The following is a 19607-nucleotide window of genomic DNA, read 5'->3' as shown; positions in this document are numbered from 1 at the left end:
GAGGGCATTAATCAGAGAGGCAGCACAGAGATCAAGGATAAACCTGAAGGAGCGGCTGAGTTCCCAAGCAGAGACTGCAGTATCTGTCTATATGACCACAATAAGCCGTACACTATATAGAGGAGGCCTTTATGGAAGAGCGGTCGGAGAAAAACATTACTTACACACAAAAATTGTAAGGCTCATTTTGAGTTTGCCAAAAACATGTGGGAGACTCCCCAAATGTATGGAGGAAGATACTATGGTCAGATTAGACCACAATTGAACTTTTTGGCCACCAAGGTAAATGCCATGTCTGACTCTAAACCAACACAACTCATCACCCCAAGAACACCATCCCCACAGTGAAACATGGCTGTAACAGCATCATGCTGTGGGGATATGTTTCTGCATCAGGGACAGGGAAAATGGTCCTAATCAAGGAGAAGATGGATGGTGTGAAATACATTGATACTCTTGAGCAAAACCTGTTTGACTGTCAATGATTTGAGAGTGGGACGGAGGTTCACCTTCCAACAAGACAATGACCCAAAGCATACTGCTAAAGCAACACTTGAGTGGTTTAAAGAGAAATGTGTAAATGTTTTGGAGTTGCCTAGTCAAAGCCCAGACTTTAGACAAGTGTCAAAATGTGGAAAGCTCATAGAGACTTATCTAAAGCAACTTGCAGCTGTAATTGCCACAAAAGGAGGCTCTACATAGTACTGACTTTGAGGGGGGGGAATAGTTATGCACACTGAAGTTTTCAGTTATTTTGTCCTTTTTTTGTTTGCTTCACAAGAAAAAGAAAACCAAATGTGCACAGTTGTAGGCATGTTCTTCAAAATGTGAAAAATGCCAAGGGGAGGAGGGGGGGGGGGGGGTAAATAATTTTGCAAGCCACTGTGTGTATGTATATACAGACACAGGAATGCTTCTTGTGTAAGTCACCTGCTGGTTTATTATAGCACAGCATAAACCATGGCAGGGTTTAACAAAATAAACATGGCCTTTCTGGCAAAACAAAAGATAAAGTATAGCAAAGTCCCTCAGAGGACACCACAAGTCTGCAGCTTCACCTGGAGCCACCATCTGGAGACCTTCCTCTCCAAACGTGCAATACAAAGAAAAAAAACATTTAACTCCCCAGCCACACCCTTGAGGTGGAGATATGGTGAGTAGGGGTCCCTCATCTCTCACCTACTCCCCCCCAAAAAAAACAGTCCCTTATCATGGCTGGTTAACCCCTTCATCACATAGAATGCTGGAGAGAAACTTTTGGGTTTTTAGATTATGGAAGAAAGCAATCTTCGTGATACCATATCTACCCTCACAGTGCCAGTGACCCTGCCACAATTTCTATCAGGTCCCATAATGTTTTTAAACAACTGCGCTCATGATTTCTTAAGCCCCCGTCACACATAGCGAGATCGCTAGCGAGATCGCTGCTGAGTCACAAGTTTTGTGACGCAACAGCGACCTCAGTAGCGATCTCGCTATGTGTGACACGTACCAGCGATCAGGCCCCTGCTGTGAGATCGCTGGTCGTGTCGGAATGGCCTGGACCTTTTTTTGGTCGTTGAGGTCCCGCTGACATCGCTGAATCGGTGTGTGTGACACCGATCCAGCGATGTCTTCACTGGTAACCAGGGTAAACATCGGGTTACTAAGCGCAGGGCCGCGCTTAGTAACCCGATGTTTACCCTGGTTACCAGCGTAAATGTAAAAAAAAAAAAAACACTACATACTCACCATCTGATGTCCGTCAGGTCCCTTGCCGTCTGCTTCCTGCTCTGACTGACTGCTGCCGTACAGTGAGAGCACAGCACAGCAGTGACGTCACCGCTGCGCTCTGCTCTCACTGTACGGCGGCACTGTCAGAGCAGGAAGCAGACGGCAAGGGACCTGACCGACATCAGATGGTGAGTATGTACTGTTTTTTTTTTTTTGGTAACCAGGGTAAACATCGGGTTACTAAGCGCGGCCCTGCGCTTAGTAACCCGATGTTTACCCTGGTTACCCGGGTGCTGCAGGGGGACTTCGGCATCGTTGAAGACAGTTTCAACGATGCCGAAGTCGTTCCCCTGATCGTTGGTCGCTGGAGAGAGCTGTCTGTGTGACAGCTCCCCAGCGACCACACAGCGACTTACCAACGATCACGGCCAGGTCGTATCGCTGGTCGTGATCGTTGGTAAATCGCTATGTGAGACGGGGCCTTTAGTCTTTTATTCAGTTAGTCCAGTAATGTTCTTCTAGCTTAATACAATTGTTTATAATTACGTAAAATGAACTTAAATACAGAACCTCACTGTATGCTAATGAACTAAGACTAGTCCAGCGAGGCATTTATTCCCTAACAATAGTCTAGTTTCAGTAGCGGCAGTCATGCACCCTGACTGTGACTGACAGTCCCCACACTGCCGGCGTCTTCTCAGTTTGCGCTCATCCCGGCATCGCTCTTCTCCTGCTCTGCTCATAAGGTATAACTCACTGGAAACGGAGATGCAGAAACTGTGAAGACGCCGGCAGTGCGGGGACTCTCAATAATGGTCAGGGGGTGACTGCAGCTACTGTACATGCACTAGTATCAGTGAGTAGACACCCCACCGGATTAGGCCTGATTCATTAGTACAGTGGGGCAAAAAAGTATTTAGTCAGTCAGCAATAGTGCAAGTTCCACCACTTAAAAAGATGAGAGGAGTCTGTAATTTACATCATAGGTAGACCTGAACTATGGGAGACAAACTGAGAAAAAAAATCCAGAAAATCACATTGTCTGTTTTTTTATCATTTTGTTTGCATTTTATGGTGTAAAATAAGTATTTGGTCAGAAACAAAATTTCATCTCAATACTTTGTAAGGCTACGTTCACATTTGCGTTGTGCGCCGCAGCGTCGGCGCCGCAACGCACAACGCAAATAAAAACGCAGCAAAACGCATGCACAACGCTGCGTTTTGCGCCGCATGCGTCGTTTTTTTCATTGAATTTGGACGCAGCAAAAATGCAACTTGCTGCGTCCTCTGCGCACCGACGCGGGCGCCGCAGCGACGCATGCGGCGCAAAACGCAAGTGCGCCGCATGTCCATGCGCCCCCATGTTAAATATAGGGGCGCATGACGCATGCGGCGCCGCTGCGGCGCCCGACGCTGCGGCGAGGACCGCAAATGTGAACGTAGCCTAATAAATCCTTTGTTGGCAATGACAGAGGTCAAACGTTTTCTGTAAGTCTTCACAAGGTTGCCACACACTGTTGTTGGTATGTTGGCCCATTCCTCCATGCAGATCTTCTCTAGAGCAGTGATGTTTTTGGCTTTTCGCTTGGCAACACGGACTTTCAACTCCCTCCAAAGGTTTTCTATAGGGTTGAGATCTGAAGACTGGCTAGGCCACTCCAGGACCTTGAAATGCTTCTTACGAAGCCACTCCTTCGTTGCCCTGGCGGTGTGCTTTGGATCATTGTCATGTTGAAAGACCCAGCCACGTTTCAACTTCAATGCCCTTGCTGATGGAAGGAGGTTTGCACTCAAAATCTCACGATACATGGCCCCATTCATTCTTTCATGTACCCGGATCAGTCGTCCTGGCCCCTTTGCAGAGAAACAGCCCCAAAGCATGATGTTTCCACCACCATGCTTTACAGTAGGTATAGTGTTTGATGGATGCAACTCGGTATTCTTTTTCCTCCACACACGACTAGTTGTGTTTCTACTAAACAGTTCCAGTTTGGTTTCATCAGACCATAGGACATTCTCCCAAAACTCCTCTGGATCATCCAAATGCTCTCTAGCAAACTTCAGACGGGCCCGGACATGTACTGGCTTAAGCAGTGGGACACGTCTGGCACTGCAGGATCTGAGTCCATGGTGGCGTAGTGTGTTACTTATGGTAGGCCTTGTTACATTGGTCCCAGCTCTCTGCAGTTCATTCACTAGGTCCCCCCGCGTGGTTCTGGGATTTTTGCTCACCGTTCTTGTGATCATTCTGACCCCACGGGGTGGGATTTTGCGTGGAGCCCCAGATCGAGGGAGATTATCAGTGGTCTTGTATGTCTTCCATTTTCTAATTATTGCTCCCACTGTTGATTTCTTCACTCCAAGCTGGTTGGCTATTGCAGATTCAGTCTTCCCAGCCTGGTGCAGGGCTACAATTTTGTTTCTGGTGTCCTTTGACAGCTCTTTGGTCTTCACCATAGTGGAGTTTGGAGTCAGACTGTTTGAGGGTGTGCACAGGTGTCTTTTTATACTGATAACAAGTTTAAACAGGTGCCATTACTACAGGTAATGAGTGGAGGAAAGAGGAGACTCTTAAAGAAGAAGTTACAGGTCTGTGAGAGCCAGAAATCTTGATTGTTTGTTTCTGACCAAATACTTATTTTCCACCATAAAATGCAAATAAAATGATAAAAAAACAGACAATGTGATTTTCTGGATTTTTTTTTCTCAGTTTGTCTCCCATAGTTGAGGTCTACCTATGATGTAAATTACAGACGCCTCTCATCTTTTTAAGTGGTGGAACTTGCACTATTGCTGACTGACTAAATACTTTTTTGCCCCACTGTATATAGCAATGTGCTGTATATACCGTAAATTCATTTTACCCAAATATAATTCAGTTGTTGTATAAAACATTACTAAAACGTGAATAAAAGACCAAAAGGTCATCAGTGTAGTTTAAAAGTCTGACAGGTTCCCTTCAATGCCTTCAGGAATGTGCAGGGTTTTTTTTTTATTTTCTTTTGTGCTTTCATTTTTTATCCATTTTTTCCAAAAACTTTTTTTAATTTTTCCATTGCATAGCCATATGAGGGCTTACTTTTTTGCCAGACAAGTCGTTTTGAGTAACACCTTTAATTTGACCATACTTTATAATTTTTCACGTTGCACCCACAAACTAAAATGTATTTTATTGGGGTTTTATGTAATGTACCAACACAAAGTAGCAGGTATTTGTAAAAAATAAACCAAATGATAAATGGTTTTCTAAATATTTTAAAAATATAAATCTGAAAATTGTAATGTGCATTTGTATTCACCCCCCTTCATGAGCTGAGTCAATACTTTGGAGAACTGATGCAAGTCTTTTGGGATCTGTCTCTACTAGTTTTCACATCTAGAGGCTGACATTTTTGCCCATTCTTACTTACAAACTAGTAAGTTACTCACTAGTATAGCTACGTGAGATTGGATGGAGGCATCTGTGAGCAGCAATTTTCAAGTCTTATCACAGGTTCTCAACGGGATTTAGTTCTGGACTGTGGCTGTTTCATTCACACATGAGTAGGCTTTGATATAAACCATTCGATTGTAGCTCTGGCAGTGTATTTAGGGTAATTGTCCTGATGGAAGGTGAACCTACATCCCAGTCTCGAGCCTTTTGCTACTTTTAACAGGTATTCCTCCAGGATTGCCCTGTATTTAGCTTCATACATCTTCCCATCAACTCTGATCAGCATCCCTGTCCCTGGTGAAGAAAAGTATCTCCACAACAGGATGTTGCCACCGCCATGCTTAACAGTGGAGATGGTGTTTTCAGGGTGATATGCAGTGTTAATTTTCTGCCACACATAGCGTTTTGCATTTAGCTCAAAAAGTTCCACTTTGATCTCATCTGACCAGAGCATCCTTTTCCACATGTCATGTAGAGGATACAACTAGCATGTGGAACAAGGTGCTCTGGTAGATGAGAGCAAAGTGGCACTTTTTGGGCTAAATGCACAACGCTATGTGTGGCTGAAAACAAACACTGCACATCACCCTGAAAACACCATGCCCACCGTGAAACATAGTGGTGTCAGCATCATGCTATGGGGTAGCTGTTCTTCAGCAGGGACATGAAAGCTGGTCAGAGTTGAATGGGAAGATGTATGGAGCTAAATACAGTATGTTTATTTGTTAGTTATATATGGAGATAGCTACTCTTAGTAGTGGTGTGCACACCAGTTTTCTGTTTGGAAGTGATGGTCAGTCTTTTGATATTTGTATGCATAGGCTCTCTGACCAAGCACTCCTCCTATCAGAATATGTCGGTTTTAATCACAGCAGGATCCTACCTACCCATATAAATATAGGCTATTAGCCCAGGAGAGGAATCACATTAGGATTGGTTCCCACGTCCAAAGGTTTCTGGGCATGCATGAATTGGCCATATTATATGCTAAGTATATTTGTTTTTTCCTATTTTCTAGAGCATTAATGCAGTTCAAATTTCATATATTTCATGTTTAGATGCTATAGCGCTACACAGTGCTACTTTATTTGTTGGTTATGTATGGAGATGGCTGCTCTTAGTAAGCACCTGTGCACACCAGTTTTCTGTTTGGAAGTGATGGTCAGTCCTTTGATATTTGAGCTGTCACTCACAGCGTCCTTAGGACGCTGTGTATGGTGTACTCTTGACAGCAGCGAAAGTTGGACCTACAAGGTATTGAGTCAGGGGGGCTGAATACAAATGAAAGTCACAAATGTCAGATTTATATTTTTAATATATTTTAAAAAATTATGTATTATTTCCTTTACATGCCACAAATACTTGCCAGTTAGTATTGGTATAGCACAGAAAATCCAATAAAATACATTTAAGTTTGGTCACAGACACCAAACATGTCTAGGCTCTTTTTTATTTAAGTGGTGAAAAAAATTTCCAAAATTTGTTAAAATAAAAAAATGTCGCCATGTTCCAAGACCTGTAGCATTTCCTTTTTTCGTGCTCTGGGGTTGGGTGAGGGCTTATTTTTTGCACGCTGAGCTGATATTTTTATTGATACCATTTTGGTGCAAATATGATCTTTTGAATGCCTGTTATTGCATTTTATTGCAATGTAGCGGCAACCAAAAAAACGTATTTCTGGGGTTTTGAATTGTTTTTCATTACGTCGTTTAGCGATCCGGTTATTTTTTTTTATATATTGATAGATCAGGCGATTCTGAATGTGGTGATAGCAAATATGTGTATATGTGATTTTTTTTTATTGTTTTTATAGGAGCTAATTTAAACTTTTATATATTTTTCATTTTTTTAACATTTTTGAAAACTTTTTAAAACTTTTTGCCTGTTTCAATAGTCTCCATGGGAGACTAGAAGCTGTAGTACTTTGATGGCCTCTGCTACACACAGGCGATGTACAGATTGCCTGTGTGTAGCAGAAATGCTCACTTGCTTTCAGCGCCAACCACCAGGCGGCGCTCATAGCAGTCTGGCAATGACAACCATAGAGATCTGCTTCAGACCTCTGGTTGTCATGCCAATCCATCAGTGACCCGCGATCATGTGACAGGGTCACCAATGGGCGGGGTAAAGGATGCGCTTCCAGTAAGCGTGAGTTAAATGCCGCTGTCAGAGATTGAAAGTGGCATTTAACTAGCTGCAAGTGGATCGCAATTCCATTCACGGCTGTTGCAGGCACATGTCAGCTGTATAAATCAGCTGACATGTGCCAGAAAGGTGCGGGCTCCGGCGCTGAGCCCGCATCAAACAGGGAGAGTCTGATAAAATGGTGGATTTCATGCTTGAAAACTTTCCAATATAGCTGAAATGAAAACAAGTCTGCAAAGAGTGGCCCAAAATTGCTCCAGAGTGATATAAAAGACTAATCTCAAATTATCCTAAGTTTCGTTCATTCATTTTTTACTGTTATATAGCACCATCATGTACCACAGCACTTTACAGACACTATCATCGCTGTCTCCATTGAGGCTCACAATTTAAATTCCATATCAGGAGTGTGGGAGGAAACCAGAGAACCCGGAGAAAACCCACACAAGTACGGGGAGAACATACAAATTCATTGCAGATGGTTTCCTTTGTTTCAAAGGCACAACCAGTTATTGGGTTTAGGTGGGAATTACCTGGGTCACACAGGTTTTGAATACTATATAAAAATATGCTGTTGGCCAATGATGGTTTTTGTTCCCTATTTTTTTTTTTTTAGTTTGTGCTTGGATCAATGGGCATGTACAGTACATCACAAAAGTTAGTACACCCCTCATAATTTTGTAAATATTTTATTATATCTTTTCATGGGGTAATATTGAAGATATGACACTCATACAATGTAAAGTAGTCAGTGTACAGCTTGTACAGTGACAATTTGGTGCGCCCTATAAATAACACCACTAAGTAAAAATGTTGAAATTGTGCTCATCGGATGGCCCTGTGAGTTTAATAAAAGGTCTTTTTTTTGCCTTGCATGGCGAATTGGAGTAACATGTGCAGCATTATAGAATGCTGTCACATGGGGCTGAAAGGTGGTGGCCGTAGGTTACATTTGGAAAAACTGTTGACAGGTTCCCTTTAATGGGCGGCACGGTGGCTCAGTGGTTAGAACTGCAGCCTTGCAGCGTTGGGGTCTTTGGTTCAAATCTCACTCAGGATAACATCTGCAAGGAGTTTGTATGTTCTCCCCGTGTTTGCGTGGGTTTCCTCCCGTTTCCTCCCATATTCCAAAGACATACTGATAGGGAATTTAGATTGTGAGCCTCACTGGGGACAGCGATAATAATGTGTGTAGAGCGCTGCACAATAAGATAGCGCTATATAAGTAATAAATCAATAAAGGCGTGCGGGTTGTTAGCAGTCTCTATACTTTAGAGCCTTCTTGAGCTCTCCAATGTTGGTTGGATTGCTGGATTCGACCAGTCTCAGTGCCCATGTGCTTCGCCCATGCTGCAGAAGCAATACTGCCTCTACTAGCAGCATGCGAGAGTGCAGAATTCAGACCATCAGTGATACCATGCCACTGGTCCAAACTATTAATTTTCAGGCAGTCACTGCCTCCTGCAAACCAGAAAGCTGGTGGCCAAGTTGAGACAATCCCTTTAAGCTGGCCACAGACCGTCATCGCTGCTCACTGATGCTGCGCTCGCAGCAGCTCATTCACCAGTGGTTCTCAGCCTGGATGGTCGCATCTTGGCACCATCCAGGTTGTTATCTATTTATCCCCAGACATGGATTACGGTGTGGAACAGGACGACAGAGAGGGGAGGGATATGGTTGTTTGTTTATTTTCTATTTATTACAGCAGATGAGGGATTCAATGGAATTAGGCGTTAGGTGAGTACAACTGTGTTTGTTATTTTTAAATAAAAAAGCAAAAGTGTATTTTGCTTTATTTCAAATAAAGAACTTTATTCTGGCTGTGTCTTTAGTTACCATGTAACTATAGGATTAATAATGCAGAGGTGTCTTATAGACGTCTCTCCATTACTAAGCCAGGCTTGATGTCACCAGACAATACAAAGGTGACATCAACCCCACAAATATAAACCCCACTTGCCACCGATACAGAGCAAGTGGGAAGAGGTGGGCAAAGTGCCAGAATTGATGCACCTAATCTGCTATTTTTAGGCTGGGGTGTGGGGGAGAGGCCAATATCCATGGCCCCTTACCAGCCTGAGAATACCAGCCCCCAGCTGTCTGCTTTAGCAAGATTGGTTGTCAAAAATGTGGGGTCCACATGCTGTTTTTCTTTAAATTATTTAAGTAACTAAAAATATGGCGTGGGGACCCCACTATTCTTGATATCCAGCCTTGCTAAAGTTGACAGCTGAGGGTTGCAGCCCACAGCTGTCAGTATTGCCTGGCTGGTTATCAAAAATACAGGGGAACCCACACCCTTTTTTTAAATTTATTAGAGTGCAGGCGGCGGCTGGTGAATACTCCCATCAGCCACCACCTGCTCTTGCTGTTATTAGCGGCAGCAGGTATAGGCTGATGGGGGTAGTAGTGCCAACAGCCACCGCCAGCTCTCGATGTTAACAGTTGAATATAACTCTCAACATTCTCCCCTGCTCACGCTGATCGCAGCACGAGCAGTGGACAGTGATGTGAGCTGTGTTCAGTATCCGGCACCAGGAATCAGCACTAACTGTATCACTGCTTCCCAGGTGCCGGTACGTGTCACACTGATGTCATCCATGTGTCATCAGTGTACACGTGTACGGAACGTTTTGCGGCCCGTGCTCCTGTTAAATATTTGACGTCAGCTTATTTTGCCCACGGACACACGGACCGTGGAAACACACTGACGTGCACAGGCCTATTCACTTGAATAGGTCTATGTGTGTGTCTTTGGTGTGGGTGAAAACTATCACCACACTTACAGGAGACACTGACTTGTGAAAGAGCCCTTAGGGTATGTGCACAAGGAGACATGGGCAGAAGGAACCACTGAGTTTTCCAAGGTGAAAATGCTTTAGGTAAACTCCATTGGTAGTTTTCCAGAAGAGTCTTTTGAATTGTTCTTGCAACAACTCTGCTGCCGCCATCTTTGCTATATACTTTCAAGTATATAAAACATACCGCTTTAAAAACGAAGCTGCCCAAAGAGTGAACATGTCACTTCTTTTAACTGCTTTCAGGTTTCCGAACCCTGAAATTGGTCACGTTCACACTCTCAGTATTTCATCAGTATTTTACCTCAGTATTTGTAAGCCAAAACCAGGTGAGGAAGAATCAGAGGAAAAGTATAATAGAAACACATCACCACTTCTGTATTTATCACCCGCTCCTGGTTTTGTCTTACAAATACTGAGGTAAAAAACTCACCAAATACTGAATGTGTGAACGTGGCCTTATAGAATGTAGTTTTGACATTCTTGTGCATTATGCCTATTTTTTTGCAGCGCTTTTCCGGGGGAATTCAAAGCATAATCCACCTGAAAAAGATGTTGTGTGCACACCGCCTTAGGGTATGTGTCCACGTTCAGGATGGCCGGCGGTATCGTCGGAGCGGCAAACCCGCTCGGCGCTAAGCCCCACCCCCTTCTGGGACGCGATGATGCCGGATGTGTTCATTGCACACATCCGGCATCATCGCACCCCTCGCATAGGGCCCTGTGTTATACCTTGCGGCGGCGTAGCGTCGCCGCAAGGAACACGGACATGCTGCGAGCTTAAAAGACGCGCAGCATGTCCAGAATCGCAGGTCCGACGGATGCGTGTTTCCATGCATAGTGGACACGGGATTTCATAAAATCCTCTCCACTATGCTGGAACATCTGGACGCTCCGTGTTTGACGCTGCGGCCCCACGCAGCGTCAAACACGCAGCGTTTCCTGAACGTGGACACATACCCTTAGAGTGATGTCATGACACCATTAGCAAAACATAATACTTATTGTTAGGCTACTTTCACACTAGCGTCGGGAACAACCCGTCGCTGCGCGTCGGGCCGACGTTCCCGACGCTAGTGTGGTCTCCGCCGCACAACGGGGGCAGCGGATGCATATTTCCCACGCATCCGCTGCCCCATTGTGATGTGCGGGGAAGTGCGGGGAGGTGGGGGCGGAGTTCCGACTGCGCATGCGCGGTCGGAAAAAGCGGACCGTCGGGAGCAAAAAACGTTACATGTAACGTTTTTTTCTCCCGACGGACCGCTACCATACGCCCAAACGCCGCCAAACGCATTCACCGTTTGGAAATGCGTCGCAAATGCGTCGCAAATGCGTCGCTAATGTTACTCTATGACGAAACAACGTATCCAGCAAAAACTTTTGCTGGATGCGGCGTTTCGCAAAAACGACGCATTTGCGACGTATTGCAGTTAACGCTAGTGTGAAACTAGCCTTAGGGTTACAATTAATTCTTCTTTTCTAATTGTCTTTATTTCACTAACTTGCTTCTTACAGCTCTGCTTTCATAGATTCCTTGATCATTTGGTCACGAAATAAGAAAAGGTGGGCGCAATAATCCGAGTATGTGATGTCAGTGGCTACACGATGACACACCATACTCTTACATTAGTCGGTGACTGTGGCTAGCTAGTCCTTTGTATCCCTGGCCACCATGATGAGCATACATGCAGTATACAAGGTGCAGTGGTGCCTATATACATCATGTAGTAGCACACAGGCTGCCTGCACTACTACTACTGTCTAGGTTTCCCTGTGTTGTGGTAGAAATCTCTGCTCTTCACCCCATTCTGCTGTCTCTGCGCTCAGCACCTGCTCCCTCCCTTTCTGCCTGTGACCCCCATCCTCTTCCTCCTCCTCCTCCTCCTCCTCAGTCACCGCTCCTGATCCTCTGCTGCTCCACTTCGCATTTTAGCATTTCTCAGTCACTTCCCTTTTGTTTGCTCCACATCTGTGCCCTGAGCTTCTCCCTTCCCCCTCCTGCCGGCTTGCTGAAGGCTCAGAGAGAGGCACACACAAGGTGAGTGAGGGCTGCCATGCACCGGCTGTGGGGGTCCTGGAAGCCCCGGCACATGATAGCGCTTTGCTCTCTATGTGCTTCTCCATCAGACTTGAGCAGGATCTGGAGCTGGGTGCAGACTCCTGAGGGATCAGAGGTGTGCAGCACTTGGCTACATGGGCACAGCTTTCTGAGCCCTGCTGCACATCTGTGTATTACTGCAGCTGTACAATTTGGCCTTGTGCCCCTTCTGTGTGCCCACACGTGGGTTGTCCCCCCACTCCACTGACACCTGGCTGCAGTGTGCAGGCATCCCTGTATTGTGAGGCTAGGAGGACCTCTGACTCTGGGTGCATGGCTTGTATGCAGGGGTGATTCTAGGGGGGTATCTTTTTTTTTTTTTTTTTCTTCCCCCTGCACATTGTGGGAGGGGGTCTCTTTGTTGGAGGGGGTGGGGGAGGGCCGACCTGCTAGTACAGTCCCAGCTCCAGAACAAAGACAAGCAGGGAGCTGTGTCCTGTCACTGATAATAATGAGCCATTAGCACTCCCCTAGTGTCTGTGCTGAGCCCTTGGTGTGTGTTGCTGGATGTGGGTATGTTTATATATACACAGTTGTATGTATATAGTTTGTGTTTATACATAGACAAAGTTTGTGTGGTGTGACTGTGAACTTTGTATATTCCGCCGAGCCGCTAATGGTTTATTTGTGTCTTCACGTGTGCCGTTTGTGTTGTGTAAAGATGCTACCATTGTTGCAATGTTTTATTTATATTCTCATTATTTTATACTAATGGTTGTTAACGGGGTAGGTACCATAATGGGTTTCTCCAATTGTTACGTAGATGGCTATATATTGGGACCAATGCTTTTAGGGGTAAAAAAAAAATAAAATGTATAGATGATTTTTTTTTTTTTTTCCCCATCAGTCCGCAGCTGATTTTCTGTTTCGGTTGTGTTGACATATCCCTCTTTTTTGTAGGAAAAGTTTCAGGAAGTCCTGGTACAACCCCATCCTGGCGGATCACTAGAGCGTAGTGTTTCCAACTGCTTGAGTCACCATGAGCTGTCAGGGGGGAAAGGGGAATCACCAGAAGACACGCTCGCGCCTACACCGAATATGTCCGCTGGGCTGGGAAAAGAAGAATTTTGGATTCTAGGAAGGTATTCTCTGTAAGGATCCCATCTCACGGAGGTCCGCATCCAAATGAAGGGACATAAACTGTGGATCACTTTTAGAAGTTGGGTAACTTTGGTTCACAGGACTAGATAACCTTTGCCGCAGACGCCACTCAGCGTAGCCCCATGCCCTCGGCAAAACCAGTGTTTTAAAGATTTTAAAGCTTTTTAGAAAATTTTGGTCCGGTGCTTATGGAGACCCAGCATGCCCCATTGCCTCACATGGGGACTCAAGATGTGTATGATTTTTCCAACGACGGGGAATCCCTCCGGAGGCTAAAATCAGTGGACTTGCCGCTGGAGACAGCGGTTATTGGCGGTGCACGAGGCTCTGTTGGAAGCGGTGGCAGTAATATGGAACTTTTGGAGCAGCCACAAAAGAAGAGGAAGCGTTGTGGGGTCTGTGTGCCATGTCTGAGGAAAGAACCTTGCGGAGCCTGTCACAACTGTGTGAACCGGAATACCAGTCACCAGATATGCAAAATGAGAAAATGCGAACAGCTGAAGAAGAAGCGAGTGGTGCCCATAAAAGTAGCAGAGGTGAGAGGTCGCAGCTCATTCTATTCTTTTTCATTGACCGTGGTGGGGCATTCGTATCGCTCATGGCAATCTTGATCCTGTTGACGTGCAAAAGTTTTGTAATTGAAGCTGTAATAAATTCAATATTGATAAAACAACAAAAATCTTCTGTCCTTAGATATCTTACTAAAAAACAGTAGTTCCCATACCGGGAGTCGAACCCGGGCCGCCTGGGTGAAAACCAGGAATCCTAACCGCTAGACCATATGGGAGCATGTTGCTGAGCTTCTGCCCCTTCAGCCTACAGTAGACAGTGCTGTGTGGTGTCCTCCGGAGACTTCTGAGCTACGTTCCGGTGCCCCACCAAAGCAGGGTTAAATGTCAGTTACAGGAGAACTGCAGATAACCTGTCACGCTCGCTACTGATACTCGCTTCCCAGCTGATGGCGCTCGCTTCTCATTGGTTCAACGTGTTTAGTGGGCGGGGTAGAGAACACTGGGGTTCATGTTTAAAGGTCCAGAGAAGTTCTTCTTGACACCCTCCGTTCAGTGATTCATACCGTTTGATCCTTTCCTTCCTAATGTATGAATTCTGGGGACTGTCAGGAATTCGGCCTCCTGGTCTATGTGCGGTGTTGCGCGGTTTAGACACTTGATCTGTTATCATACCGGAGTGTATATTCATGTGAAACCATTGTGACAGATGCATTTCTATGGTCGCGGTGCAAGTAATTCTCTTAGGTGTACATTTTTCACGCGCGTGTCCTAGCCCTGTCTTTTATGCATAGAGCACATACACTTTATAAGTAATCTATGGAACTGTTCACATGTCCTTCTGCGTACCACGCGTCGTGGAAGACTTGTCAGTTTTTGGATCCAAGTCATTGATTAAAATTACCCATGTGAGTCTATGAAAATCACAGACCACATACATCGCCATCCTTGTGCCCGATTTTAGCATTATAATGGGTAAAAAATAAGCTTTACAATTTTATTTTTAATCACGGACGACCAGTGATCAGATCTAAAACACTGATGAAAATCGGACAATTTTTGCTTACGAGAAAAATTGCTGATGTCTAAATGAGGCCTGAGGCTGAGTTCACACGGAGGACCCATCCCCCCCACCAATTCATACAAATGTCTGAATAGATTATGTCCGAGCTCTTAAATATATGCAGATATTTGTCTAGGATAGAAACTGCATTAATATTTTCTCTCCTGCCAAAGTGGAGCCCCGCTGCCCTCCATCATGGAATTTACACTGTTTACTCGCCTTAACTGTGTCATAATTGAGATTCACTCACTAGGATCATTACCGTTGGAGCAAGAATGGCATTTTGGGTTGGACTGTAGAAAATGTACTGTATGTAAATCCGATTTATGAGATTTTATCCCTCGGGTTCTGGTACAATGGGATGATGATGATGATGGCGGCAATCTGTTGACCCTGAATAGATAAAAGCCAGCTCTGTGTAGTGATGCTGTAGTATATGCTGGTGCTATATGAATAGATAATGGATAACATGCGGGATTGAAGAAATTCCAACTTCCGCTGTGCCGAGCCCTTACGATCCGCTGCATTTGTTCCTTACATTGTGCATTAGAAGAAAACGGTTTCTGTGTAATTGGTATTTTAAATCCCTCTGACATGGCCATACTTGTTACTGATCTGCTCCCTCCTGTTATCTCCCAGCAGGGTCATAAATTGTCTCACATGGGTGGTATATGGGTGTGTGAAATTTGGCTTTTCCCTCTCATCCCCTGACACCCACTCAGCCGATTCAATACGTTTATAGCACCTATTAGTACCTGCTTTTTTTTTCCTCCTGTGGTAGTCTGAATACTGGCGAACACCCTTCCTAAGAATTACATGGCATGCCTCCCTTTTGTGTATGGGGTTGTAAGAGAGCGTGCGTCACCCTCCCCCGCTCCTTCGCCCTCTTTCTACTCCTCCTTCTTGCCCCCACCTCACAGGGAATGATTCCTGAAGTGTGGTATAGGCAACCATATCCTATGGCTGCCAGCTGGGTTTTTTAAACTCCCCCACCCCCACTGCCAGCAACATACTGCTCCTATTGTGTAGTCTGTTTAGACTTCTTTTCTGCTGCAGCATTATGATCAGGATCTGGCTGGATCACTAAACACACTGAAACCATCCCAGTCTTCACAGGGTTCTGGTGTTCTGTCATGGCCGCCTGCAGCTGCTTGCCCTTTTGCCCTCCAGTCCGTGTAAATGACTACAAATGTATACCTGTGCCAGATGCCAAGAGGGCAAAGAGTATAGATAAGGACATCAGTTTGGATCTGCTTCAGTAAAATGATTTATGCCGTACAATTACCACAATGTATGTTCTGTCTTTAAGAAATGCTTACTTGAGTCTTCAAAATGAGTGGGGATCAAGGCCGTATTCTTCACAAATGATTCATGATCATCCGTTAATGCATTCAAAAGCTGCGATCGGCATCCATATTACTCATACCGTTTCGCCTCGGAGTATATGACGATGGACTCTGTGGTCAAAAATTTGTAGCTTGTCGCATTTCGTCAGCGATCGGACTTCCACCTCTCATGCGCGTACCGGCGTCTTTAAATCCTTTTCTACGTTTCCCATGAATGAAGTGGTTTTTAACTATGACGTTCACCGCTTTCCCACCATCCGACCCTACGCTGCTGCTTAACTAAACCAGCAGCTATGACTCATAAGCCTTCTAGTAGCAATGTCCTCGAGTTACCTTCCAGGGCAGTTTTCAGCCTTGGCCCACTAGGTTACGCTGTGGGAAACAGGCTCCGCTGCGAATAAGGAAATAGTTCACTCTTCATTCTGTTCTGTGCCACCGATCTGCCCCCGTCTCCTGAAGAGACAGCTTACGGGACTCCAGCAAAGAAAATTCACCATGTCTGACACTCCCGAATTTCATGTTTGGGGTTAAAATGACTTGTATTCGTTTTTCTCGTTCAGTTTGAAATAAGCCACTATTATGTATAACCAGAGAAATGGGCAGAACAGGAGTTTGCCATGCAAGGAAGGTTAGTGGCCCGTCACGAAGAGCCAAGGGTGCTGAGGTAACTCTTGCTCCCTGGGCCTGATGCCTGAGTACACCCAGAGGCGTCCTCCTCTCTGCTTCATAAATAATATATGGTAGGTGTTGTCCTAGTTACAGATTTTGCAATAGGCCCCAAGAGGTTCAAGTTACATTACTAAGAACTTCCATAGACATCATTACAAAACATGAAAATGTGGGATTTGGTCACATCAGCACCAAGACTTCAGGTTATTCCTGGTCCATTTTCAACTACTGTGGAAAGTTAAGATAACAAAGCTGCCTTTGCAAGCCTAAGAAACAAAAGAATTGGAAACCTGACGAATGGAGAGACTGGGGGTACTCGTGGATGGCTTTTGCCATCAAAAAGATCCCACTAAAGAATCATGGGATTGTTAAGAGTCGAAAGGGACCTCCAGGGTCATCGTGTCCAACCCTCTGCTCAGTGCAGGTTTCACTAAACTGATGTCTATCCAGCCCCTGTTTGACTTCCATGGAAGGAGAACTCGCCACCTCTTGTGGCAGCCTGTTCCACTCATTGATCATCCTCACTGTCGAAACCTTTTTCTAATATCTAATCTGTATCTTCTCCCATTCAGTTTGATCCCATTGATTCTCATGTTGGAATGAAACTGAAAGCGAGAAGAGAACTGTCACATGATTCATGCTGCTTAAACCATGGGCGGCATGAATCTGAAAACAATTTCTGCATTACAAACATCTGTGCTACTCTGAAACGTTGAGTTTCTGAGAAAAATACAGTTGAAAACATGGCCAGAGATGATTTGACTAGTTCAAAAGACATGTTCCCGCCCTGACTTTTTCTCCATTTGCTCTTCTACACTGCTGACTTGTCCCCCCTTGGCCGCTGACTTCTCCCCATGGTCTCCATTTGTCCGTAAATAGGGTGAGACTTGTCAGTGACGTTGGGTGGGAAGGGGGAAAAGACCGTTGGGAACATGCCTTTTGGACTAGTCGCATCATCACTGGCCCCATTGATGAAACACTGCAGCATTTTGGACTACAACATGGAAGTTTACAATGCAGGAGCCGGTCTTTGATTTATGCTGCACGTGGTTTGGGTAGTTCTCTGTAAATTCTAAACCAGAATGACCAGCAGACAGTTTCAATGGATCGTTGGGAACCAGTTGCCAATCTATATGCAAGCGTAATACCAGGAGAATGGATTTATCCATCCATTTCTTAGAGCCCATATAGAACACTATAGTATAAAGTACATGTATGGAACATTCATAAATTAGTCTGCCCTTATATTCTTGTGATCACGTCCTTCAAGAAAGTTGATTAATGATTAATAGCGTATGCAGCTCATAATAAAATGTCACCTTTTACATTAACTATTGAAGAATTTCTCCCCTTAAAGGGAACATGTCCTGTCCTCAAATGCTATTACCTTGCAGAATAACCCTATATGGGCAGGTTAATGCTGTCCGGCCACCTAACTGAATGTGCGGCTAACGGGAGTTAATTAACTTTAATTCATCCTGAGAGTCGCCGGCTTTCAGTCATAGGGGCGAGCACAACGCAGCTTAAGTCACTGCTCAGTACATAGTGAGTGGCAGCTGTAAGCATGTCCCGGTGTCTGTAAGCATGTCCCGGCACTTTTGACAACTTGCTCTGCACATATGCGCTGCAGAGCAAGCTGACAATCAAAGTGACGGGGCATGCTTACAGCTCCTACTCACAGCATACGGAGCAGTGGCTGTAGCCGAACCAGGTACACATCTATGAAAACTGCTGCCACCTATTAGCATTGCTTTCATAAGGCGGCCATTTCATTAACCTTATATCTGCAGGATAATAGCGTTTTGGGAGCATGATGGCTTTTCTTACTTGTGGCCAAACGATCATTTGGCAAATGGCTATCTCTTCTGACTTCCAATATAAATGAGTGCACACCTCATCTTGGTGTTCATAATTCAACAGGGGAGAAAAGAGAAAGCTGCCGTCAGACAGCTCTGTCGCCAGCTGTTTACAACTATAAACAAAAGTATCAGGCGTTGAAATTCCAAATAACTGATCCATTAGATCACACCATCCCCCCCCCCTACCTTAACGCCACCGCCACATGTCAAATGGTGCCCATACGCATCAGATGGTTGGGGAATCCTGCCGAAATTGGGGAATTTGGACAACTTTCATCTATGGTGTATGCTGGGGGGGCTTTGGTTTAATGAATATGAAACTTTGGATCGTGTATAGTATAGTATAGTATATAAAGTTGACACTTTTATTAGACTGTTAAAAAATGCGTGAAAGGCCAAAAATAATTTGCACCAACCTGTTTCAAAGCGATATCCTTGCAGACCAGCACAATCACCATGCCCACGTATTTGGATAACCATTGCTATCCATTTGAATAATACAAGAAAAATATATAACTATTATTGGTGTATTTCAGCGTACTTTTAGGGTTAGTGTACCCTAAAACCTGCCAATTTAGCACTCACTTGTGTTTCTAGGGTAAAATACACTGCTCAAAAAATGAAGGGAACACTTAAACAGAATATAACCTCAGCCTTTGTGCAAGGAGGAACAGGAAGAGCACTGCCAGAGCCCTGCATGACCTCCAGCAGGCCACAAATGTGCACGTGTCTGCACAAACGGTTAGAAACCGACTCCATGAGGATGGTCTGTGTGCCCGACGTCCACAGATGGGGGTTGTGCTCGCAGCCCAACACCGTGCAGAATGCTTGGCATTTGCCACAGAACACCAGGATTGGCAAATTCGCCACTGT

At 44.9% G+C, this 19607-nt stretch overlaps 1 protein-coding gene and 1 non-coding gene across 3 annotated transcripts in view; one reads left to right on the top strand and one right to left on the bottom strand.

The window, feature by feature from the left end:
* Positions 1-11999: 11999 nt before the first annotated feature.
* The window catches only part of TET3 (tet methylcytosine dioxygenase 3), a 96182-nt gene continuing 88574 nt past the window's right edge, over positions 12000-19607 (top strand). The window contains exons 1-2 of one of the 2 annotated variants that reach the window (XM_077263114.1): positions 12000-12127; positions 13088-13824. In XM_077263114.1, coding sequence (XP_077119229.1) covers positions 13477-13824 — 348 coding nt within the window. In that variant the 5' untranslated portion in view covers positions 12000-12127; positions 13088-13476. Of the gene's footprint in view, positions 12264-13087; positions 13825-19607 lie in introns of both variants that reach the window. The other variant, XM_077263115.1, reaches the window with a different exon arrangement.
* TRNAE-UUC (transfer RNA glutamic acid (anticodon UUC)) lies at positions 14004-14075 on the bottom strand. The gene has a single exon. It is a non-coding gene; the product is annotated as a tRNA-Glu (tRNA).

This window comes from Ranitomeya variabilis, chromosome 5 (assembly GCF_051348905.1).
Source record: "Ranitomeya variabilis isolate aRanVar5 chromosome 5, aRanVar5.hap1, whole genome shotgun sequence".
In the NCBI taxonomy this organism is placed as follows: Eukaryota; Metazoa; Chordata; class Amphibia; order Anura; family Dendrobatidae; genus Ranitomeya; species Ranitomeya variabilis.
The sequence above is the reverse complement of the archived record's forward strand: the minus strand, read 5'-3'. Positions and strand labels throughout refer to the sequence as shown.